The sequence below is a fragment of the Rhincodon typus genome, chromosome 1, assembly GCF_021869965.1.
Source record: "Rhincodon typus isolate 14 chromosome 1, sRhiTyp1.1, whole genome shotgun sequence".
Classification (NCBI taxonomy): domain Eukaryota; kingdom Metazoa; phylum Chordata; class Chondrichthyes; order Orectolobiformes; family Rhincodontidae; genus Rhincodon; species Rhincodon typus.
Genome location: NC_063332.1, coordinates 30,423,874 through 30,449,547, shown reverse-complemented (window position 1 = coordinate 30,449,547; position 25,674 = coordinate 30,423,874). Strand labels below are relative to the sequence as shown.

At 40.9% G+C, this 25,674-nt stretch overlaps 2 protein-coding genes across 3 annotated transcripts in view; one reads left to right on the top strand and one right to left on the bottom strand.

The window, feature by feature from the left end:
• Positions 1-21,160, bottom strand: part of ska1 (spindle and kinetochore associated complex subunit 1) — a 36,775-nt gene extending 15,615 nt beyond the window's left edge. The window contains exons 1-4 of one of the 2 annotated variants that reach the window (XM_048600121.1): positions 21,048-21,160; positions 7,777-7,866; positions 4,715-4,839; positions 2,221-2,315 (exon numbers count right to left, since the gene is read on the bottom strand). In XM_048600121.1, coding sequence (XP_048456078.1) covers positions 2,221-2,315; positions 4,715-4,839; positions 7,777-7,864 — 308 coding nt within the window. In that variant the 5' untranslated portion in view covers positions 7,865-7,866; positions 21,048-21,160. Of the gene's footprint in view, positions 1-2,220; positions 2,316-4,714; positions 4,878-7,776; positions 7,867-21,047 lie in introns of both variants that reach the window. The other variant, XM_048600128.1, reaches the window with a different exon arrangement.
• Positions 21,161-21,417: 257 nt separating this feature from the next.
• The window catches only part of cfap53 (cilia and flagella associated protein 53), a 41,453-nt gene continuing 37,196 nt past the window's right edge, over positions 21,418-25,674 (top strand). Inside the window, exon 1 of the mRNA XM_020529652.2 lies at positions 21,418-21,565. Coding sequence (XP_020385241.1) covers positions 21,494-21,565 — 72 coding nt within the window. The 5' untranslated portion in view covers positions 21,418-21,493. The remainder of the gene's footprint in view (positions 21,566-25,674) is intronic.

The following is a 25,674-nucleotide window of genomic DNA, read 5'->3' as shown; positions in this document are numbered from 1 at the left end:
AAATACAGACCTTGTTTGCCTAATCTCTCTTTGAAAGAGAAGTCCCACCATCTCAGGTACAAGTCTGGTGAGTTGTACTTCTCTGTAGCAATAATATTGCAAGAAGCAAGACTTCACTACTCCTGTACTCAAATCCTCTTGCAATAAAGGCTACATTCCATTAGCCTTCCTAATACCTTGTTGCACCCATATGTTAACCTTCAGTGACTTATTATCAAGGACAGCCAAGACTCTTCACACATCTATACTTTCCAATCTTTCACTATTTGAGAAATACACTGTTTCTTCTCCCAAAGTGAATAACTTTACATTTCCAAATCCTCCTGAAGGAGCTTTAAATCCTCTTCCACATCCTGTGACATAGTCCTGGGAAGTTATCAGCTTTCAGCCCCATTCATTTCTCCAGTACAATCTTCTGATGCTAATCCCCTTCAAGTCTTCATTCTCCCTAGTCACTTGTATTTCTAAATCTGGGAGATTTCTTGCATCTTCCTCAGTAAAAACTGAGAAAAAATAATCAATTAACTTTTCTGCCATTTCTCTATTCCCCATTCTGTATTCCAAATCTCCTGACTGCCTGAAATGGACCCACGTTTGTTTTAGCCAACACTTCCTTATTGTGTATAGAAACATATAAATTTTGAATCCGATTTTATGAATTTTGCTAGATTGCACTTCTATTCTCTTCTCCAGTTCCTTATTAGTTTTCTCATCCTGCTTTATAGAGTCAGAATTTCCAGCATGAAAACAGACCCAACTCATCCATGCCAACCAGATACCCTAAATTAATCTAGTCCCATTTGCCAGCATTTAGCCCGTATCCCTCTAAACCCATCCTATTCATGTACCAATCCAGATGCCTTTTAAATGTAGTAATGGTACCAGCCTCCAACACTTCCTCTGGCAGCTTAATCCATACACAATACTAGATATAAAATAGTCTGATGTCAAATTTGTCTACTACTCTAATTAGCCGACTGCTCTAGAAAACCATGCCTGACACTCACCAGGAACAACTCCTCCACATCTTTAGTGCTCCATTGGTTTACCCAGTCTGAGTCACTCATGATAATGGTGTTGCTCATGCTACATGCTTTCTCAACTCCTGGTTAATACCACGTCCTGCACTACCACTACTATTAAGTGGTCTACAAATAACTCCAGCCAATGTCAGCCACCCCTCGGCATTTCTCATTCCTACACAGATTCCAGGCATTTGCAAATAAATTGGATGGCTGACATGGTTTTCAGCACCCATCACAATGTTACAATATGAACTGTCTAGCCTCAACAGAGCTCCTATTACCTTGGTGTCCCTCACTGTATCACTGACATTTGGCCTGGGGCACAATTAAACTTTGTAGACTCTGATTTCAACAATCTCATACAATAAAAACCGGGCCCATTTTTTTTTCCCCCCCACTAACCTCCAGATGGACTTTAAGGAAATAAACTTGCAGGATTAAGGGGACTGGAGAATGGGGCTGAATGAATTGCTCATCAGACAGCCACCATAGATTCTTGGGCCAAATGGGGCTTTATAAAACCCCTTGTTACTTTGCACCATCATCCATTCATTTGTTAAGTCCCTTTTGTCCCCTCTCACCATGCTACTACTTCTCCTCGCTTTGTACTTGCTTATGGACTCCTAATCCCTCTAATTTCATCCAGTTCTGACAAAAAAGTAATTTGAACTGAAATGCTAGTTTTATTCTTTTTTAACAGATACTCTGTAACCTGAATATTTCCAGCATTGCGTTGTTATGCAAGCTTCCAATAGGGATTCACAATTTTAACCAGTTGTAAGAACAAATGGACACAGAATTTATCTTCAACATTTTAAAAAAATGCTCAACTGTCTCCATGGTAGTGTGTCAAGAGTGAATCAAGATCATGCGCAGTTTTCAGCTGCAGCAGGATTATAGAACTGAATTATAACAAAAAAATGCAGATGTAATTCAATAACCAATTTGGAAGTTGTATATTTATTTCACTACTTATATATTTCATATTTAGAGTGGAAATGTGTAACAACTTTTTTTAAATTCAGGAATAGGAATGTCAACGGCAAGTTGCTTATGCCAAATTGCTTTCAAGAATCTGGTTAACTGGTCTTGAACTGCTGTCTAATCCAGTGTGGGTACACAACTCTTAGAAGCCATAATACAAAAAGCAGGAAAAAAAAACAAACATTCTTTGGTTAACATCAGCTTCACCTACCTAGCTTCAACAACTTTCTTGGGTAGATGAGCTGGGATATTTTCTAGCAAATGATGTGCTATTTCAGAATTTCTCTGGACTGCATTTTTCAGCTCCTATACAAACAAATAGACAGAAATCAAAACTAAACTTAAACAATTGCCAAAATTATACCTGTTTCTGGCTGTTAAGCATATCCAAACTTTCAAAAGCAATGCAATAATGAAAACTTTAACAACCAAATTCAAACAAAATTCATAACAACTGACCAGGTGAAAAAACAATATTATGCTGGTGAGATTTCAACAAACTAATTTGGCAAATCAAAATTTCATTCATTGTTACGTAACAGACATTTTACATAAACAGAAATAGCATTAGCAGCTGTTTGATAATTCTTTGAGGTGAACGCAAGCTCTTTCAAATTTGACACAGAATAAGATCTCAATTAAGTGTGATCCAGCTAATGTTCCGACAGCACACAGAAGCACCTGCTATTTTTGCTAACAGGTGACATTAATATTAATCCCTTTGCAATGGAATACAGGAATTTCCCCGATCCCTTAGTATGTCTATCATACCTTTTGGTCTATTCGTGACTTGTGCGGAGTTGGCCAATTACTAGCATATGGTGCAAAGGGCAAAAAGATTTTTTTTAAATTCCAGAGGAATTGCAACCAAAAAGATGAAAAGGTACAAAAAAAGTTTCTTGTTAGCCAATTATCCCCTCAGAAAAGAACAATAAGGCAAAACAGGAATGGCTTTGTTGATATTTTCTGCAACAAAACACTCACTGCTAACACCAAAACAAAGTGCAGTTTATCATGAGTAACTGACCATATCCTATCAAGAATACAAACTTTAAGAAAAGGGAGAAAATTTGGCAAGACAGTTGAATATGATCACACGGAATGTTGAGAAGAGCCATTGGAATGGAGGAATAGAACAAATGTGTAGAGACTTAGACTATTTCCTTTGATGCGTCAAGTAGCTATTATTGGCATTCAACTCTGTTAGGTGCATGGAATACAAGGCTGGAAACAGGGGAAAGAGAGGTCAAGGGAAAAAAAAACAACACGTAAAATGCTCCTTCTCAATGTGTTCCTGAAAAGTTTGCATTCAGAAATCATGTTAAAAGTACCTATCCTGGAGAGAATGTTGCCAATTACCTTCTTTTGTGCGCATTGCATGCTGTGCCCAGTATATTGCACTACTGGGAAAAAAAAGTGATACTTGAACCAACACAATAGAACATGAAGCCGCCAGAAATCTTCCTCACTAGGCAGGAAAGATTTAAAAAGGAATAAGAGTGGTTTCGGCAACAGTGGCTGGTGAACAGTCTGTAACCAGTCATTACGCACTTCAACTTAGGGAGCCAGGCAATCAGCCTCTGAAGGGCTTGCAACAAGACCTGGTAATATAAGCCAGCATGGGCTTGAGCAGCTGTCCTGAATAGCTGCACTGTGTGGGCTTGACTAGTTTCTAGTCGGTTCCCACTATGAACACCAACATCAGCTTCGACCGCATGAACAAACTGAACCATGGTGTCTGCTGGGCTGAGGGTCTGGAGATGGTGATCTGACTGAATAAGCTGAAGACCAGCAAGAGACTAAAGCTCAGCTGTAGTGTCATCAGATACAGAGTGATGGCTATGTGGCTCAGCTACTCGAGGCCAGGATATCAGTCAGTCAGTCTCCCTGCTTGCCACCTCTGCTTCTTATTCCATCCTACATTCCAACATGTTTGCAATTCTCCAATTCTGGCCTCACGTGCATCACTAATTTTAATTATTGTCCTATTAGTGGCCATGTTTTCACCTGCCTTGATCCCAAGCTCTGGAATTACCTCCTTAAGCCTAACTCCATCAGTATTAGCACAGTCTTAAACAGCTTAGGGTCAATTTTGATTCTAACACGCCTGCCAATTGCTTTGGGAGTTTATGACCTTGAGATTTTTATTTAATTTAATTATTTAATTTCAAGTTTCTTTTGAAAGAGTGCACTTACAATGCACAAATTTTTACTTGAAAAAAGATTGAATTACTAAATTGTGACCGGTTCATAACGTACGTCATTTTATTCATTGTTTCCATGCACAAAGCCAATCTTTTTGGGAAAATTTTGAATTTGGGTTTGAAGCATGAACAGCAGGGATATGTTTTATTATTTGGCACATCTAAATGTTGCCATAAAATTAATTTACATGGAAGACACGAGGGTTAGATGCCACTACCATGTTTATCACTTCTCATCTGTGCATCGTCAAGATGTGTTCCAACTATGCCTGGAGTTCTCAAAGGCAAAATATGCAGTGTTACAGCTGCAAATCCATATTCTCATAGCACATTGAATTTCATTTAAAAATGATATTAATAATTGTTTAAAATGCTTAGTTTCAGGAGATAAAATATTCAATTAAATCTCACTTAACTCATAAGAAACAGTAAATATATAAAAGATATTCCTAATTTGCAATAGAATCTAATCCCTTTGTAAACGAAATAAAATGGATTTACCTGGAGAGATCTCAGCTCAGTTTTTTGCTGTTGTATCTGCATTTGAAAAATGTCCAATACATCCCGAATGCTAGACAATTCCAGGCCAATCTTCTGCAGAACATTTGTAAGTGAAGGATCATTACCTAATGACAGAAACATTTCAAACTTGCATTAAAACAAGCTTGAGAAGGAAATGAATGTGAGCAATAAATGAAATAGCAAGAAGAGAAAAATTGAAGATCAAACAAGAACATCTCATTTACTCAAGACAGTGGCAAAAAAACTAAAAATGCCATTCTAAACTAATCCAATCGCTTACGTATGGTTTGTATACATCTCACTGTGTTGCAGTAAATAAGAAACACAGGAATCAAAAAGGCCAAAATTCAGAAACTGCCAGGTATTTGACAAAATCCCTGATACATAAATTTTGCAAATGTTAGAGTTCAGGGATACATGAGAATGATATAATGCCAAAACTTTTCTGTCATGTTCATTTCTCTACAGTGTATTGAGAGAATATAAAAATAGAGCAGCATGTCATTTCTTAATATTCATGCGGGTGATGTGGGCCTCACTGGCTAGGGCAGCATTTTATTGCCCATCCCTAACTGCCCACAGAACAGCTAAGAGTCAACCACATTGCAGTAGTTCCAGAATCACATGTAGGCCAGACCAGGCAAGGATGACAGTTTCTTTCCCTAAAGAGCATTAATCAATCAGCGTTACAGCTTGCAAGCTTGACAGCAGCGTTCCAAATTGCCAGAAACTGCTGGTTTAGTAGAGTCTGTCAGCTTCTGGTGCTAAAGATGGTCAAGGCCTAATCCTTTGGGGGATTCAATGGAGAGGCTTTTTCTAAAAATCATCTACTCGTGAGAATGTAATACAGCACAGAAACACGCCATTTGGCCCACCATGTCTGTACCAACCACGATGCTGTTCTAAAGGAATCCCATCTGCCTGTACATGGTCCGTATCCTTCTTTATCACCTTATTCACTTTTGTTGCAACTTTCAAAAGTTATGGACTTTCATCCCAAAATCCTCTGTATATCAATGCTTCTGAGGGTCCTGCCATTTACTGTATACTTTCCTGTTACATGTGACTTCCCAAAATGCATCACTTCACATGTTTGGATTGAATTCAGTGTCATTCAGAGCATGGAAACAGAACTTTTGGTCCAATTAGTCCACGCCAACCATGTTCCCAAACTAATCCCACTTGCCTGCATTTGGCCCATATTCCTCCAAGCCTTTCCTATTCATTTACTTATCCAAATGTCTTTTACAACATTTAAATGTACCTGCATCCACCACTTCTCTAGCAGTTCATTCTACACATTAACCACTGTGTAAAAATGTTACCCCATATGTCCTTTTTCTCCTCTCACCTTAAAAACATGCCCCTTATTTTTGTACTCCCCCGCCGTAGGGAAATGGCTCTTGCTATTTACCTTATCTCGGCCTTCTCGTGATTTTATAAACCTCAATATGGTCACCTCTTAACCTCCTACGCTCCAGTGAAGAGTCCCAGCCTATTTTTATAACTCAAAGCCTCCGTTCCTGGCAACATCCTGGTAGATCTTTTCTGAACCCTCTCCAATTTAATAACATTCTTCCTATAGCAGGACAACCAGCAATGCATACAGTTGTCCAGAAGAGGCCTCACCAACATCCTGTACAGCCTCAACATGACAGACTTTCGAATAAAGGAATTGGGATAAGTAATGAAGGCAAGCATGCTAAACACCTTCTTAACCACCCCGTAATGCAAATTTCAAAGAATTACGGACTTGCACCCCTTGGTCTCTTTCTTCTATAACACTACCCAGGGCCCTATCACTAATTGTATAAGTCCTGCCCTTGTTTGTTTTAGCATAATGCAAGCTTTTCATCGAAGTCAATATATATATTGATATTTATTTTGCAAATAACAGAGGTCCTAGCACTGATCCTTGTAAGCACAACTGGTCACAGTCCTGCAGTAAGAAAAACATCTCGCCACAACTACCCTCTGTCTGCTATGACCAAGCCAATTTTGTATCCAACTTATTAACTCACCACAGATCCCATGTGATTTAATCTTCTGGACCAGCTTAACATGAGGGACTCTTCAAACGCTTTAGAGAAGCCTATGTAGGCTTCCACTATCCACTATCCAACATCCACTATCCTATCCTCAATTACTGAGATGGAGATGGCTCAACCACCTCTGTGTGCAAACTCACTCCGTCCCATGTCTCGATTACCACCATTACGGCAATTGGAGGATCCCCTCAATCCTTCAGGCAGGACACCATTCTTTCCCATAAAAAGAGGTGTTGAGTAAAAAAGCTGAAAACTAACATTTACAGAGATTTGGTTAGGTCACTCGTGTTACTTCCAGTCTGATCACCACACTTCCAGGATACAAAAGCCCCCATGTGGTCACAGAAAAATTACCAGAATGGTTCTGGGCTGAGGACACTAACTACAAGACTAGGTTGGAGAAGCCTAGGTTCTTTGTTCAAAGGAAATTTAAGAGAAAGTTGAAAGAGGTGTTCTAGATTATGACACATTTAGACAGTGGGAACAAGGCAATAACTAATCCCACTTATTGCAAAGATTAGGGGACCTGGTTTTGGGTAAAAGATGCAGGGACAATGCAACAAAATACTGTTTTTAAAAAGATGAACGGCAGTGATCTGAAATTTGCTGCCCATAAGAGCGTTGGAAGTAGAGACAATCAACGATTTTAAAAAGGAAATTGAATGGGCATTTCAGAACAATAAGCTTTTGGGGGAAGAGGACTGAATGGAATGGGGTTGATTGTTACAGAGAACCAACGTAGACTCGATGGATCAAATTGCTTCCTTCAATGTCAAAAAATATTCCATGCGTCTATTGATTACCAATGTTTGAGGCCTTATTCCAAAAATGTCTTTCACTACATACAATCATATGGATGCATAATACTAGTACTTTCCCAAAACAATCCAGGTTTGAAGAAATGGTAGAACTTTTGTTTTTTTCAAGTTTAATTTATTAAAGCTTTGTCAACTTCAAAAATGAATAGACAACTGAAAGTCATATCCAACATACACATGTTTTTGAGCTGCATAGACCTTTTGATAGAAGTTATCTTGTTGTTCAGTTGAGTTGATACATCTTGCAAGTCCACAGATGTCATTTCTACAAAATCAAGATGAAATTCAATGTTATCTCACCAAACATGGAGGGAACTTGGACATTTAGTGAGTGAGACTTAAAGGATTAATTGCTTTCTAAAATATAGTCTAGTTTGCAAGAGATATAATTTAGTTTCAAGAATGCATGCTAAATTCCTTTTAAGCACAGCCAGTGACAAACAAGCAACCAGTTTATGAGGCAAGTACAGTTGGGTAGCTAGCTAGCTTGAACTGGCCCCTCTAACTAATAGTGGGGAATCATCTCCGTAGAATGTCAGCTAGTATGTGGCCTTGCTCTTGCTCACTGTGTGCTGAGAAGCAGTGAGGAGATGCTGTTCTTACTTTTTAACTGAATGGATTGAGAGAGTGAGTGAGAGAGCGAGAGAGACCGAGGGAGAATGATGCGACTGGAGAGACAGACAATGAGTTGGTGCATTTTAGACCATTTTCTCCTCAATAAACAAGGACAGCAGTTGGAACCAGTGCTGGGGAGACCAATTGCAGTACTATTTACATCTTCACTGGTTAAACTACTTGAGATAATTACAGATTATCATTTAGCATTATTTCTAAACAATTAATTAAAACACAAAGATGGGATAGCAGGTGATATGCTGCAGCCAAAGCACATGGGAGCTGATGAACACTACTGAAGCCACAGCAACCATACCTGAAGTACTTGTAGCTTGAGGAACTTAGCACGGAAGCCAAGCTGTGAGCAATATTATCATACATAAGGGAGGGCAATATCTACATGGACATTTTGTTCTAGAGGGTAGTCACACACCTTCTGATCTGGTCCATGGTCAGGTACAGGAGAGTTAACTAGAAGTAAAACAGGTAGGGGGACCAAGAAGGTAGAAAATAGCAATATGTCATTCAACAAGACCAAAGCTGATCCGGTTGTGATCTTAACTTCATTTTCTTCTCTGTCCCTCGTAGCCCTCAACTCCCAAATGTAGAAGTGGAAGAGACTCAGCACGTGGAATTGCCCAACAGGTTAAAACTACTTGCAGCTTGTATGAACGAGAGCAGGGGTTGCAATGTGGATGAGCAAACTGATCATGGCATCATGGTACAGGAAGCTATTCAAGTTGCAGGGCGAGGTAGTAAATAGGAATTCAGTGGTTGCACTGTACATATGGATGATAATGAAATAGTGTAGGTTAGATAGGCTTCAGATTGGTTTCACAGGTCGGCGCAACATCGAGGGCCGAAGGGCCTGTACTGCGCTGTAATGTTCTATGTTCTATAGTAAATCATGGAGATAGACAGCTCTCTGTAAGAACAAATGTCCAGAAGGCTATAAGTGCCAGGGTTCCAGGGATCTACTCTGGACTGGTGGGGAACTTGCAGTAAGAAGATGGCAATTAAATTGTCATGATATATGTGGATACCAAAAACAAAGATAGGAAACAAGGTCATAGTACTCAGTAACAATTTGGGTAATGTTAACCAGACTGTTCGAGTATTAACAGGCCAGTGACACAACAGAGATGGCCCTACATCCAAATGCATGCAGCATTCAGAAAAAAAGAAATTGATGAATTGGTGGCACAGGTAGAACTAGATTATGTATGACCTGATAGCCATCACAGAGGCATGGTTGCAAGGTAACCAGGGCTGGGACCTACATATTGAAAAGCATTTCAGATGTTAAAAAGACATGAGACCAGAAAAGGTGATTGGCTAACTCTTAAATTGAGATGTCATTATTGCAGTTTCAAAACATGTTCTTAGTTCAAACGTGCAAAATCTAAAATCATTTTGGGTTGAGATAAGAAATAAGACAGGTAAAAGGTCACTAGGAGAAGTGCTGCAACAGTAGTTTCACTGTAGGACAGAGGAAGAAATAAGTGGAGCACGCAAGATGCCACAACAATCATGCACTATTTAGGTGCAATTATCTTCATATAGATTGGATGAATCAGATTAGGAAAGGTGGCCCGGGAATAGAATTCATGAGTGCATTCAAAACAACTTCTCAGAGTTGTACATTCTGGAGTCAAGAATGGAACTGCTAGGTGACAATAAATTAACATGATAACTCAGTTTGAGAGGGGATGGTGGAGTGTGAGTTTAAGAGTTGTGGTTTAAGCCTGAGTATGGGTAATTTTAAGGATATTATCAGGCAGGAGTTAGCTAAAGTGAACTAGGGAAATTAGGTTAAGTGGTATAACACTAGAGTTACAGTGACAGACTTTTAAAAAATATTTAATAACTCTCAGAAAAGATGTATCTGGTAAGGACAAAAGCCTTTGGAAGGATGCATCATCTGCAGCTAAATCAGAACCTTAAAATGACAGTGTAGCGTTTCTTCTGCTTTGCTACTAGTAATCAGAATCAGTAAATAACTACACACAAAAAAAGAGGGAGCATGGAAGAAAGCCAGCGGGTAACACTAAAACAGAGTAAGAGTTCTTACTACTATTTAAGGTGTTTAAGTATTTAAATGGGAAAGAAGTAATAAATCAAGTATTAGTCTCTAGGGTAAAACACTGGTGAATTAATAATGGAAAACGAAGAAATGGCAGAGGCTTTGAACATACATTATTTGTTTTCGTGACATGGGCTTTAGAAACCATGAAAAAAAGTTAAAATCATCATAAGGTGCACGACAAAGAAGTAACTTGAAACAATCACCATCACCAAGGAGAAAATGGTCCTGGGATAGTTAATGGACGTAAAGGCTGATTCAGCCCCAGGACCAGATGGACTGCATACTTGGGTCCTAGGAGAAGTGGTTGCAGAGACAGTGAATGCATTAGTTATAATTTTTCAAAATTCTTTGGATTCTGGACTAATATCAGAAGACTGAAAAATAGCAAATCTAAAACCTTCATTGATGAAAGAAGAAAGTGCGAGAAAATGTGACAGACAGTGAGAGATCTATCATAATAGAAGTGCTAGAATTCATTATTAACTGGGTTTTTAATCACTTTGACATGAATGAAAAGATACTTGTTTTCAGCATAGCATCTTCATTTTAGTACCTATCTTTGGCAGGGTCCATTACATGAGGTCTAATTATGCAAATAATTGGGAAACAGCATTTGACTTTTATAGCAACATCAGCATAATGACTGGGATATTCCAAGCGGTCTTCAAGATCCTTCCTATTCCAGAGTCAGTTATGGTCAAATTTAATTGCACAGCAAGTTGAAACAAATGTACTGCACATTCATATCTCATGCAAATATTATACCTGGTGAATAAAAGCCAAATACTGCAGATATTAGAGATCTCAAACAAAAACTGGTGGTCTGATATGACTCTTCTTCACAAGTTCAGATGTGATACATGAACCGGTTTCTCTTTTTGTAGATGCTGCCTGACCTGCTGAGTTTCTCCAGCACTTTGTTTTTATTTATAAATTTTGCAAGGTGCATATTGCTGTCAAGTGGCCTAAGTTTACACTGCATTTAACAAGCAAAAAAACACAAGTTTTAGACAGGAGATCCATTGCCATTATCTGAAATAGGTAGGTAAAAGTCTGTGGCAAGAATTATAGTTATCTGAACACATTGCTGGTAGGTCACCACAATACATATTCATTACTTCCAATTATACTTTTACATTTTTCAGTACGTGTATAAAAACATTTTCTAACATTACAAATCTATTATCTTGGCTGAAATAAATGCCATAACAAATTACATCACTTTTTACATTAAAGTCTTCAAAAATCATTCCAATCACCATTGAATCACAATTTGTCCCAATAGCCTGGTTGTACATCATATGGATATTCCTCGTCTTCTTAATCTACAGTTTTATAGTAACTACAATATCATTGTCCCACACGATGGAACATTTGATACTCAACATTTAAAATTTTTGTGACAATTTTGGGTTCAGACTAATTTCACATAGCTATTAAGTTACAGGCATTTCACAGCTGAAGGTGCTTACATATTTCTATTTTTAAGAAAGTGTTTTCTCACCTTCTGCTTGTCCATTATCCTTTAGACACTGTCTTTGGGATGTTGACTCACATCCATTTCCAAAGACTGGAAAAACATTACATCTCAAATGGCGAGCAAGGCATTGGAATCCTTAAATTAGGAAAGCCAAGTGGGATGGGGGAAAAATTTCAACTTAAAACCTCCTTGTTAAGGAGACCACCGTGGATTGTGAAGGCAGATTATACTTGTCTAATTAAATTGATTTTTTTTGATGAAGTAACAGAGAACTGATGAAGGCAATTCAGCAGATATTGTCTCTATGGATTTTAAGAAAGTGCCAGATAAGACCAAACAAAAGGCTGGTTCAAAAAATTAAGGCTTATCGAATAGGAGGGATAGCGTGCAACTGGATTTTTAAGAAGCTTAATCACAGACAACAGCACTTTCTGGTCAAGAACAGTTGGATGAACCAAGGAATGGGTAAAGACCAGGCTTGGGGAAATCAACAGCTGTTTATTGAGGCCATTAGTAGCTGACAATATGATGGCTGTGGTAACCCATGTGATGAGGAGGCCTGGTGTGTGGGGAATGGGGGTAAGGACATGGGACAAGGTGCTCAGGCTGTTAAATTATTTAACTCGATATGGAGTCCTGAAGGCTGCAAAGTCCCCAAGCCGAAAATAAGTTGCTGTTCTTTCAGCTCATGCTGAGCTTTGCTGGAGCACTGCAAAAAGCCAAGACAGCAATGCTGGGCAGGGAGCATGGTGGTGTGTTGAAGTGGCTGGCATCAGGAAGTTCGGTCATTTTTATGGAAGGAACATAGGTGTTCTGCACAGCAAGTGCCCAGTCTTCATTTCATCTCCCCAATGTACAGCAGCCAACATGTTGAGCGGCAAATGCAGTAGACTAGATTGAGTCAAGTGCAGCTAAATCGCTGCTTCATCTGACAGGTGTGCCTGGGGCCTTAGATAGTGGTGGGAGGAAATAAATGGTCAGGTGTTACGCCTTCTGCGATTGCATGGGAAGGTGCCATGGGATATGGGTGGTATTGAGAGTGGAGAAGTGGTCCAGGGTGTCCAGGAGGGAAATGGTCCCTGCATCGACTAGGGGAGGCGATGGCGTAGTGGTATTATTGCTGGAATGTTAATCCAGAGACTCAGATAATGTTCTGGGGACTCTGGTTTGAATCCTGCCACGGCAGATGGTGGAATTTGAATTCAATAAATATCTGGAATTAAGAATCTAATGATGACCGTGAATCCATTGTCAATTGTTGGAAAAATTCATCTGGTTCACTAATGTCCTTTAAAGGAAGAAAAATGCCATCTTACCTGGTCTAGCCTACATGTGACTCCAGACCCACAGCAATGTGTTTTGACTCTCAACTGCCCTCTGGGCAATTAGCAATAAATGCTGCCTAGCCAGCGACGCAGTCATCCAGTTAATGAATTTTTTTAAAAAAGCAGATAAGGAAGGGAGGGGAACAGGTCTCTAAAGGTGGCAATCTGCTGGAGGTGGTGGAAACAGCAGCTAATGATCCTTTGGATGTGGAGGTTGTAGGGTGTTGAGTGAGGACTGGGGGATGGGGGAACCTAATGCTGTTGCAAGAGGGAACAGAAGAGGTGAGGGCCAAAGTGTGGGAGATGGATTGGATATGGCCAAGGGCCCTGTCAACTATGATACTGGGAAATCCTCGGTTGAGGGAGAAGGTGGACATTTTGAAAGGTGGACATCCATTGTAGAAGCTGCCATCATCAGATGAGATGCGGGGATGGAGAAACTGAGAGAACGGAATAGAGTCTTCACAAGAAATGGGGCGAAAGGATGCATAGTCAAAGGTAACTGTAGGGGTCTGTGCATTTATATTGAAAATTGGTGGCCAGCCTATCCCCAGAAATGGAAACAGTCATGTCAAGAAAGGGAAGGAAGGAGTTGGTGATGGACCAGGTGAAAGGGAGGGCAGGGTGAAAATCAGAAGTAAAATTGACAAACTTCTCCAATTCCAGGACAGAGGGGGAAGAAGCAGCAATGAAGCAACTTCTGGTAGATGTTGTTCTTCACACTGGAGGGTGGGAGACACTTTCCCAAGGATCAGAGCGAGATTGCTTCTTTTTATGCATAAATCACTTGGATCGTAAAATACAGAGGAAAATTTCAAAATTTGCTAATGATACCAAAATTACAAGAGAGGCAAACTGGGAGAATGATCTCAAAATGCCTGTCACAGGTCAGAGAAAATAGCAGAATGGCTGACAAGTAGCAAATGGAATATAATACAAGAAGCACAATGAAATTTAGCTGAAAGGATGGGAAATGGCAATACAAAAACTTAAATAATTTAGAAAAAAGTCGGCAGGAGCAGAGGCACTCAGGGGTGCACATGCACTGATCTTTGAATGTGACAGGATGTAGTAAGAGAGTGGTTAGCAAAACATTTTTTACGAAGCCTATGATTCAAAGAGGCATTGAATGTAAAAACAGGAAGACATGTCGAACCTATATAAAGCTCTCAGGCCCCGACTAGATTATTGCATTGAAATAACATTTGTTGGCATCATAACACAAATACTATGTAGATCAGAAACTAGGAATTCTGCAGCTAGTAACTCACCTCCCGACACTCCAAAGTCCATCCAACATCTACAAAGCACAAGTCTAGAGTGTGGTGTAACTCCAGCAACTCAAAAAGCTCAATGCCATCCAGAACAAAGTAGCCCATTTGATTGCACTCCAACCTCCAACTTTCATATTCACTTCCTCCACTATTGACACAGAATAGCAGCAGCGTGTACCATCTAACGATGCATTGCAACAAATCACTATGGCTCCTTCAACATCAGCTTCCAAACCTACCACCTCTGCCATCAAGAAGGACAAGGGTAGCAGATACATGAGAACACCACCACCTGCAGGTTCCACTGCAAGCCATAAATCATCCCAACTTGGAAATATAGTATCACTGGGTCACATCTTTGAACTCCCTTTCTAACTGCTCTATGGGTGTACCTATATCCCATGGACCTCTACAGTTCGCTGCCACTTTCTCAAGGCAACTGAGAATGGACAATAAATGCTGGCCTAGCCAGTGACATCCACATCCCATAAACAAAAAAGAAAAATAGCCGAGGCCCATTCTTTATAACCTTGCCTACTTCAATATCCCAATTCCATCAGTTTATAGCTTCCGCCCTGGGTCAGTTGATAGCAATCTAACTTCTCAATCAAGTTGTTCAAGTTCAAACCCCATTCCAGGGCTTAAGCACAAAACCAAGGCTAACACTCCAGTTCTGAGGGACTGCTACAATTCCAGTCTTTTCGATGTGATGTTAAACTAAGCGTCCACCTCCCTTCATTGGTGAAAGTCAAAGACATCCATGGCATTAGTTCAAAGAAGTACAGGGAGTTATGCCCAAAGCCTTGACCAATACTTAATGCTCAAACATCACAAAAGACATCAGATTATTTGGCAACAGCAAAACATGTTTTTGGGCTGACAGGAACATCTTGTTAGTGGTGAACACTACTGGTGTTGTTACTGCATAGCAGATTCACTTGTTCCTCAATTGTTTGAGATACATTATCTGAGGTAGACTGGGCATTCGGGACCAGACGATCTTATTGCCATTCGTAAGTATGCAACATACAGCAAGGAACAAAATCAGATCAGGGAGCCATTATCCTTTAGCATCATAATAATGCACCAATTTCAGAATCAAGATTACATGGCGAATAAATGGCCTGGGCCATATTTATAAGGGTGTTTAAAATACCAATTTTACAGTGCTTAGAACTGCGGAATCCTAACATTATAATGACCAACGAATATTAGGAACCAGCAAAGGTAGGTTTGTGGTAGACATTAATAGATTGATTGGTTTTTCCCTTAAATTGCTTTTCTTGTGAATTGTCCTAGAGTCAGAGATGAAAGCACAGAAACAGACCCTTCGGTCCAACTTGTCCATGCCGACCAGATATACAACACAAGTCTAGTCACATGTGTCAGCATTTGGCCCATATCCCTCTAAACCCTTCCTATTCGTATTTAAGAGGCATCTGGATGGGTATGTTGTTATTGTACCAGCCTCCACCACTGCCTCTGGCAGGTCATTCCATACACGCACCACCCTCTGCGTGAAAAAGTTGCCGCTTAGGTCCCTTTTGAATCTTTTCTCTCTTACCTTAAATCTATGTCCTCTAGTTTTGGACTCCCTCCACCCTGGGGAAAAGACCCTGTCTGTTTACCCTATCCTTGCCCCTCATGATTTTATAAACCTCTAAAAGGTCACCCCCTCAGCTTCTGACACTTCAGGAAAAATAGTCCCAGTGCATTCAGCCTCTCCCTATAGCTCAAACCCTCCAATCCTGGTAACATCCTTGTAAATCTTTTCTGAACCCTTTCAAGTTTCACAACATCCTTCCTATAGGAGGGAGGACAGAACTGCACGCAGCTTTCCAAAAATGGCCTAACCAATATCCTGCACAGCCGCAACATGACCTCCCAACTCCTATACTCAATGCGCTGACCGCCAAAGGCAAGAATACCAAATGCCTTCTTCACTATCCTATCTACTTGCAACTGTAAAGGAACTATGAATCTGCACTCCTAGTTCTTTGTTCAGTAACACTCCCCAGGACCTTATCATTAAGTGTACAAGTCCTGCCCTGATTTGCCTTTCCAAAATGCAGCACCTCACATTTATCTAGATTAAACTCCATCTGCCACTCCTCGGCCGATTGGCTCATCTGATCAAGATCCCATTGTACTATGAGATAACCGTTTTGCTGTCCACTACGCCTCCAATTTTGGTGTCATCTGCAAACTTACTAACCATACCTCCTATGTTCACATCTAAAATCATTCATATAAAGGTTCAACAAAATGTCTTTTTTCAGCAATGCTCAAGTTCTGCACAAGCAATAATTTATTTTGTTAATACTGGCAAAGTACTGGATGCCACCTTGCTGTAGGGTAGTGGCTCGAGTGTTCTGTAGATCCAGAGAGCAATGCTGTCAGGAGTTGTTGAGTTCACCCATGATGGTAAGATTGAGAGGAGGAAGCAAATAAAAAAAGTGCAATCCAAAAGCATTACATCTAATCTGCAAGTGCGCCATTGGATGCCCAAGGGCGAGAGTCTTCAACGACCTTGACATCTGCGCTTTTACCAAAATCCTTATGTACAAGGCAGTCATTCTTCCATCTGGCTCCAAAAGCCGGGACTACGTATAGACACCACCTCAATCCTCTTGAGAGATACCAGCATCAGCTATGAGGATAGGCTTACTAACATCAGTGTTATTGAAGCAGCTAGCAGGGTTAGCGTTGAGACCATTATCATCCAAAACCAACTCTGCTGAGTTGGCCACAAGCTTAGCATGCCTGAATTCTGACTATCAAAACAGATTTTCTTTGCCCAGTTCAAGGAAGGCACTTGAATGAAAGGTGGACAAAAGCAAGCCTTTCAGCGACTCCCTGAGGGCTTTCCTTAAGAAATGTAACATAGATGTCAACGTACGGGAGACCCTCGTTCAGAGAAACCAACTTGGAGAAAACTCCTGTATGAAGGGACATAATTCTTCAAGAACACCATCAGCTGGAGGAAGTATGGAAAAGGAACCAGAGGAAGGAATGCCGACAATTTCAACATCAAGGACCAGTTATATTTGGAAGATGTTTTGGGAAATGAGAGGTTAGAGATGCGGCTCAAGGATCAGGCTTATCAGTCATGCAAGGACCCACATAATCCATCACAAATGACATGAGGAATTTCCTTGGTGGACAATCATACTCCCCATTAGTGAGCAATTGATGATGATAACTACAGTAAACCCCACTGTCTGATTCCAGTACAATGACAAAGCATAAAGTCTTTATTCATCTTGATAATAAATTATCTATTGTATTGTCTTTTGTTAAGTTCAAGTGAATGTAAATGATATTGCAGTATTTCAAAGAAGCATCAGAATGGCTATCCTGTCCAAGCCGATATTTGTCCCTCAGTCAACATTATAACACAATGGGCGACATAACGGATTACACAGTGAAATCGAACAGAATCAGCAGCAATAATACATTCCTACCCAATGAGCTCAATGCATTCATTCTATGCTCATTTTGAACAGAAGGTCAGTGAAAAGATCATAGAATAGATCATCTATCATAGAATTTCTACAGTGTGGAAACAGGCCCTTCGGCCCAACAACACCCTCAGAGCATTCCACCCAGACCTATCACCCTAATCTACACATCCCTGAACACTACAGGCAATTTAGCATGGCCGATCCACCTAGTTTGCACATCTTTGGATTGTGGGAGGAAACCCACGCAGACATCGGGAGAATGTGCAAACTCCACACAGACAGTGGCCCGAGGGTGGAATCGAACCTGGGTCCCTGGCGATGTGGGGCAGCAGTGCTAACTACTGAGCCACCATGCTGCCCCATGATAAACATCCACAGAGAACAAACTGTACTGCGATTTAAAATCCAGGGCATTAAGCCTCCATTAAGCACCGTTAGCCTGACAAAATAGATATAACTTCCATGATATCCAATCGGCATGAGCTTGGTATAAACATTTGAAATTCATTGGTTTAGGTAGATGGAGTAACTGGAGAAAATGACTTGTTTGTATGATAATCAGGGTTTAAGCAGTTGTTTGTAGTACATTCTGTGCATTGTAACATTTTCCCTGATATTCTAGTGCAGACTTGCTCACACATGTCTCAGTTGAGAGAGAATGGTACAACATCCTAATTCATACTTACATCAGCATTGGAAAAGATACAAATAAAAGATACCAAAACTGAAGGGTTGTAACTATAGGAATATTGAAAAGGTTGGAGTTTATTTTCCTCAGAAGAATACTGAGAAGTGAACTCTTTAAAATTATGAAAAGGTACAATAGGGTAGATGCATCCACTTGAGAGAATCTAAAATCTGGCTTGCAGATATAAGGTAGTCATTAATAGAACAGGGTGAAACTGTACTTCAGAAAATGGAAATGCCCATAAGATGAAGAAGGAAGCATTGAGAACTTAAGTGGAAACCACAAAGGTGGAGAAGGGAAAAGGCATGATGGCAACATCAGTAAAGCATCAACCACTTGAGCCAAATGTATCATTTCTGTGCTATTATTCTAAATCACATGGAAGCACTGAACAATTGCTGATATCATGGTCTTTGAAGTAATTTATTGCAGCCACGTGATTATAAGGAACAAATAAAGTCCAGCGCTTACTAACCAATGACAGATCAACTCACCAATAATCTTGTGCGCACAGACCAATTACACCATTCAGAACCCAAAGTGCTGGTTACCATGGAAACAATCACGCGGTTAACACTGACATGAAACAAGCCAAATCCTGCCTAGACAGCTGTGTTCTCTCACATTTGCTGAAATTCCTGTCAAACAGAATGAATACCAGCTGGTCATGATATTACCTTTCCCCAAAGACCCAGATGCACCTGCTTCTACAGCCACTGCTTCGAGAGTGAACCTACAGTAAGTGACTGGACCAGTTGGAGTCCCCGGTCATGCACTTAGATCGTGTGTGGATTAGCCGACCAGACTATTCGCTTACGTCTTTAACTTCTCCTCACTACAATCTGAAGTCCCCACCTGCTTCAAGAAGGCTACCCATCATCCCGATGCCAAAGAAAAACCACACAGACTGCCTCAATGACTCCCGGTGGCTCAGAGCTCGATAATTATGAAGTGCTTCGAGAGGTCAATCATGGCTCACATCAACTCTGGCCACCAAATTGCCTTGATCCTTTGTAGTTCATCTACCTGTCACAACAGGTCCATGGCAGATGCCACCTCCCTGGCCTTACTGTCATCCCTGGTGCATCTGGATAACAAGGATACCTACATAAGGCTCCCATTTATTGGCTACAGCACCGCCTTCAACACCATAATTCCAAACAAACTCATTAAACTTGGAGACCTCCGTCTCAGCTTCCCACCTCTGTAACTGGATCCTCAACTTCCTGACTCATAGATTGTAATCAGTAAGAATAGACAACGACACCTTGTCCACTATAACCCTCAACACCGGTGCCCCACAAGGCTGCGTACTCAGCCCAATACTATACTCCTTATACACTCATGACTGTGTGACCAAATTCTACCCCAATTCCATTTACAAGTTTGCTGATGACACCACCATTGTAGGTTGGATCTTAAACAATGACGAGACAGCGTACAAGAAAGAGACTGAGTGCTTAGTGGCATGGAATAAATACAACAATCTCACCATCAACATTAGAAAAACAAACATGCTGGTCATTGACTCCAGAAAGCGGAGTGGAGGGCACATCCGAGTCTGCATCAATGGTACCAAGGTGGAGATGGTCAAAAGCATCAAGCTCCTTGGTGTAACGATCACCAGCAATCTGTCCTGGTCCACCCAGGTCAACACGATGGCCAGGAAAGCACACCACACCTCTATTTCCTCAGGAGGAAAAGGAAATTCAGCATGTCCACAAATTTTTATAGATGCACCACTGAAAGTATCCTATCTGGATGCATCACAGTGTGGTTTGGAAACTGCTCGCCCCAAGACCAGAAGAAACTACAGAGAGTTAGGAACACAGCCCAGTCCATCACACAAACTAGCCTTTCATTCAATGACTCCATCTATATTTCCCACTGCCTCAGGAAAGCAGTCAACATAATCAGAAACCCCTCCCACATCACCCTCTTCAGTCAGACAGGTAGAAGGTATATAACACCGCATTCTGCACTCTGTTCTGCTACCCTAATGCACTTCGTATGATATCATTTGCCTGTATAGCCTGCAAAACAGCACTTTCACTGTATCTTGGTACGTGACAACAATAAATCAAATCAAACTTCGCAAATAAAAGATAACATGGATATTATTTCACTGCTGTTTGCACACTTCCTACTTCAGGCTTCCAAAAATACTTCATTGCGTTTAGAGTGCTTCAGGATATCCAGTGCTTATGAAAGATACTATATAACGACAGGCATTCAGAACAGCTCCCAGCAGTGTTACAACTAAAATGAGAAATATGGTATTCTACGTAGCTAAAATCCGTTTCATCGGAAGGTCAAAACAAAAATCCCGACTGATCACGGGCCTCGTCCAACTATGGAGACCCTAAAGAGATCCACATACCCAGGCCATGCCTCCCCCGAGCAAATCCAGCCTCTGATCAGGAGGCCACAATTAATCAGATCTAACATTCTCTGTCGAACCTAACAATTAATTTGAAAATAAATTACAAACAACCAAATCAACGCCATAGTTACCTGTCCGTGTATTTATAGCTCGCCAATGATTCTTGCCTTCAAAAAGAAAAACAATTACTTCGTAAACAATTATTTTAAAGGCACGTCCGTTAACAGCTCTGCCTGTTTGAAATTCCCGCCCTTCCGGAAGACATCTCGCAGATGTATGCTAATCACATCCGCGTCGATATAGAAATTGTCTTAGAAATGTGATTCCATAGTTCATACACGAATTAATCACAAAATATCAGAAAAATGTAGTTTTTCCTTAAAAAAAAGGTAACCTAAATACAACTTGTCCGTTGCTATGGCGAAGCTACGTCATCTCCTTGGCAATACACATGGCGCGGGCCGGTGTTTGGTGGTTGCTATGGTGACAGGCCCAGCGGAAGCCGGTGTTGAAGGTCCCTCAGAATCCCTCACTCTATCTGATTACACAGAGGAGGTCCGAGTGGGAGAAACAGACGATGGCGACTAAATGTCGAAAAAAGCCTTGCGGCAGGGAGGTCAAAGGCCCAACTCCCTGCTCTGTTGGTTTGGTAAGTTCAGTTCTAAAGAAGGACCCGAAACGTTAACTCCGCTTTCTTTCCACAGATGCTACCAGACCTGCTGAGTTTTTCCAGCAATTTCTGAATTTGCTGTAAATAAATGGCACATGCAGGTAACTCAGAGAGAGAAAGATGGATTATTCCATACTGTCAGAGTTACATAAAGAAAGAATAAATACGTGTTCATGGACTTTGATGCAGGAGGATGGAAGGAGGATTGTGTTAGAGTGTCTAGTGGTGTTCCACAGGAATCACTGCTGGGACCTCTGCTGTTCATGATCTCCATAAATGATTTGGAGGAAAACGTAGCTGTCTAATTAGTAACTTTGCTGACGATAGAAAGATTGTTAGAGCTACGGATTTTCAGGAGGATTGTCAGAGGATACAGCAGGATTTGGATCAGTTGGAGGCATGGGCAGAAAAATGGCAGATGGAATTTAATCCAGACAAACGTGAGGTGATGCATTTTGGAAGGTCAAATACAGGTAGAAATTATATGGTGAATGGTAGAACTCTTAAGAGTATTAATATGCAGAGGGATCTGGGTGTGTGGATTCACAGATCACTGAAGGTGGCATTGCAGGTAGATAAGGTAGTAAAAATGGCTTATGGCATGCTTGCCTTCATTGGAAGGGGCAATGAGTATAAGGATAGACAAGTTATGCTGCAGCTTTATAGAACTTTAGTTAGACCACAGTTGGAATATTGCATACAATTCTGGTCACTTCGCTACCAAAAGGATGTGGATGCTTTGGAGAGGGTACAGAAAATGTTTACCAGGATGTTACCTGGTATGGGGGATTTTAGCTATGAAGAAAGGTTGGATAGACTGCATTTGTTTTCACTGGAACGCAGGAGGTTGAGGGGTGACCTAATAAAAGTTTATAAGATTATTAATTGCATGGATAGAGTGGAAAGTACGAGGCTTTTTCCCAGGGTGGAGGCGGCTATTACTAAGGGACACAGGTTCAGGGTGTGATGGGGGCGCGGAGTTTAAAAGAGATGTGCAAGGCATGTTTTTCACACAAAGAATGGTGAGTGCCTGGAACGTGTTGCCAGAGGAGGTGGTGGAAGCAGACACAATAACAGCATTCAAGAAGCACTTGGATGAATACATGAATAGGAAGGGAATAGAGGGACATGGATCCTGTAAGTGAAAACAATTTTAGTATGGAAGGGCAAAATGTGTCACACAGGCTTGGAGGACTGAAGGCTCTGTTCCTGTGCTGTATTGTTCTTTGAGTGTAATCTTGTTGAGTATGTTTCTTAATGGCATATTCCATGCAAGTGGAGCCTGCTGGTCTTCCTCTGGAAGTGCGTTTGATGCCATTTGAATGTTTTTTTATTCATTCATGGGATGTCTTTGCCATTAACAAAGTGGCCATTTGTTGCCATCTCTACAGCAAATCCAGACCTGTCAATCCTAAAAATTTTGGAATTGGGAGAGTTGTCTCACACAATTGTCAAGCAATAACCTGACATATTCTTACACGTGGAATCATACTTTAGAGACAGCATCGCTCGGACCAACATCCTTGGGACAGGCCCAGCAGTGATGGTGGCGCAAAGGTATACAGTTTGGAGGGTGTTGCCTTGGGAATCCTCAATGTTGACTCTGGACCCCCTTAAGTCTTGTGGCAAGAATACATGCAAGTAAACCTCCTACTGATGACCACCTACCACTCCACGCACTCCATCCTTTACAATCTTGGATGATAAAACAGTGCTCCTCCATATTGAGCACCAACTGATAAGGGTGCAGAATGCATCAGGAGTGGCATGTCGCTGTCAGGAGTTTTTTTGACAGTCTGTGAAACAGATTTTAGCTGTACAGAATACCATGTTATTCATTTCAGGCCTAATGTTGCTGGGAGCTGTTGAAAATGCCTTGTATTTATACAGTGGCCAGAGGATGTCCTGTATACATCATGAATCTAGTGTCTTTTGTTAATTTCAGGTGGGTGAAAATAGATCCTACAATATTATTTTGAAGAAGTATGGGGAGGTATCCTCTGTCCTGGGCAATATTTACCTGTTGCAGATGCAATGCATGTCATTATTGGTAGGCAAGACCACTGCACACTCCTTGTGGAGATGAATCTTCATATTGACGATACCATTTATCATATTGTCTGACACATTAACCATCCTAAATGGGACAAATTTCAAGAAGATCCATAAACTTAAAACTGGGCACAGTGAATGCATCGTGTAACAACATAGGTGCAACAAGATGTAGTGCAACAACTCACCGGGATCCTTAGATAGTAATCTCCAAGCCTGCAACCTTTGACGTCTTGTTCACACAATATTCATATGGCTAGATTATTTCCATTTGTGATCAATGGTACCCTTCAACTCCCAAAACCCTGGATGTTGAAAATGGGGGATGCAATAATGAACTGGTCATTGCTTGACACTTATGTGCCTCAGTGTTACTTGCCACATTTCAGTCCAAATCTGAATGATGTCTGGGTTTTGCTACATATGAACACTGACTGCAGTTTCTGAGGAGTTTAACATCTTGCCTTTCTAATCTTATGATGGAGGGAAGGTCATTAATAAGAACTCTTTCCTGCAGTGATGCTGTGGGGCTAAGTCAATTGGTTTTCAAGAATTGCAACCATGTTCCCTTGTGCAATGGATTCCCAAAGATCTCAATATGGTTAGGGATCCTTGATGGAAAACGCTGTAAAGAGAGCCACTTTCATAACATCTCTTGAATTCAGTTCTTTGGACAAAACGCCATAGGAAGTCTGCTGCTGACCGGCCCTGTAGAACCTATTTTTGGTATTGGTGAACAGTTTATTGCTGGGTTAGTACCGCTTGATTGACTGTCAATGACAACTTCCTTTGCTTTGTTGTTGACCAATAGAAAACTGATGGAATGGTAATTGTTTGGCATGGATTTGTCCTGTCTTTTGAAGGCTGGTTATACCTGGGCAATTTTTCACAACTTGCTATCTCATAACTGTCGGACTCCGAATGTCCAACCCCATCTTTTAAAGGCCGTTCTGCACCTGGATTTGCATTGTAAATCAAGAGTTGTCTGGCAGAGTTCCTGACATTTGCTCTGGAAATGGCAGAAATGTGGAAATTGTGCACAACTTTGAGCGCAGGGAACTGGACATCATGCTGGATAGGATGGTCCTGACGCTGGATGGGATGATGCTGACCAGACTTCCTCTTCTCACGGGATCAGCAGTGAAAGTCCAATACTTGTCTTAAGGTTGCTACTCGGGTTAGTGCAGTCTCAGATTTTTGGAAGATTGCTCAGAAATGTAGGAAGAAGGCTAATGCCCTTCGCTACTCCATCAGTCTATATCCCATTATCTTCTCTCCGACACCTCACACTCGCACAATCCGTCACTGTGCCCCTCCGACAAAATTCATATTTTACTACTCTAATTATTGCAACATTTTCCCCACTCTTCCAGTCCTCAAAAGCACAAACCGTCTTTGTCCTCTGCACCACCTACTCACTTCTCTTACCCAGCTGCACCGAAAGTACAGCTGTGCCATCCACTTTCATCCCCAGTACTACCTGCCTTCTCTGGATGGTGTGTAGCATATATATAACCTTCTTTTATAGTTTTTTCAAGTTAGCACATAATTTTTAGAAACATCTTGTCATTCTGATGAACTCCTTTTTACATTCCTCATTTATATCCTATCTGGATATTAATGATAGAGCAAGGGACATTCTAGGCCATGAAATTACAGGTTATGGTTGAGAATTGATGATATTCCACTGGGCATGAAGGATGCCCAGTTTTGAGCTGCAAAGTGTGCACATGGAATGCAGATGGTAACTTTTACCAATACCGTCGTGGAAAGATGCATCTGGGATAGGTAAGTTGATGAGGACAATGTCGAGTACATTTTCCCTGTAGTTGTTTCATTCATCATAATCTGCTGCAGACCCAGACTGGCAACTTAGTTAATATTGATAATTCTCTTTGGGTGAAGGACGTTGAGATACCCCACCCAGGATTCCTTCTGTTCCGAGTTACCCTCAGTTTCTTCCAAGTGTATTAAACATGGAGGAAAGGAGACTATAAGAACTGCAGGTGCTGGAAGCCAGAGTCTATAGTTGTGAG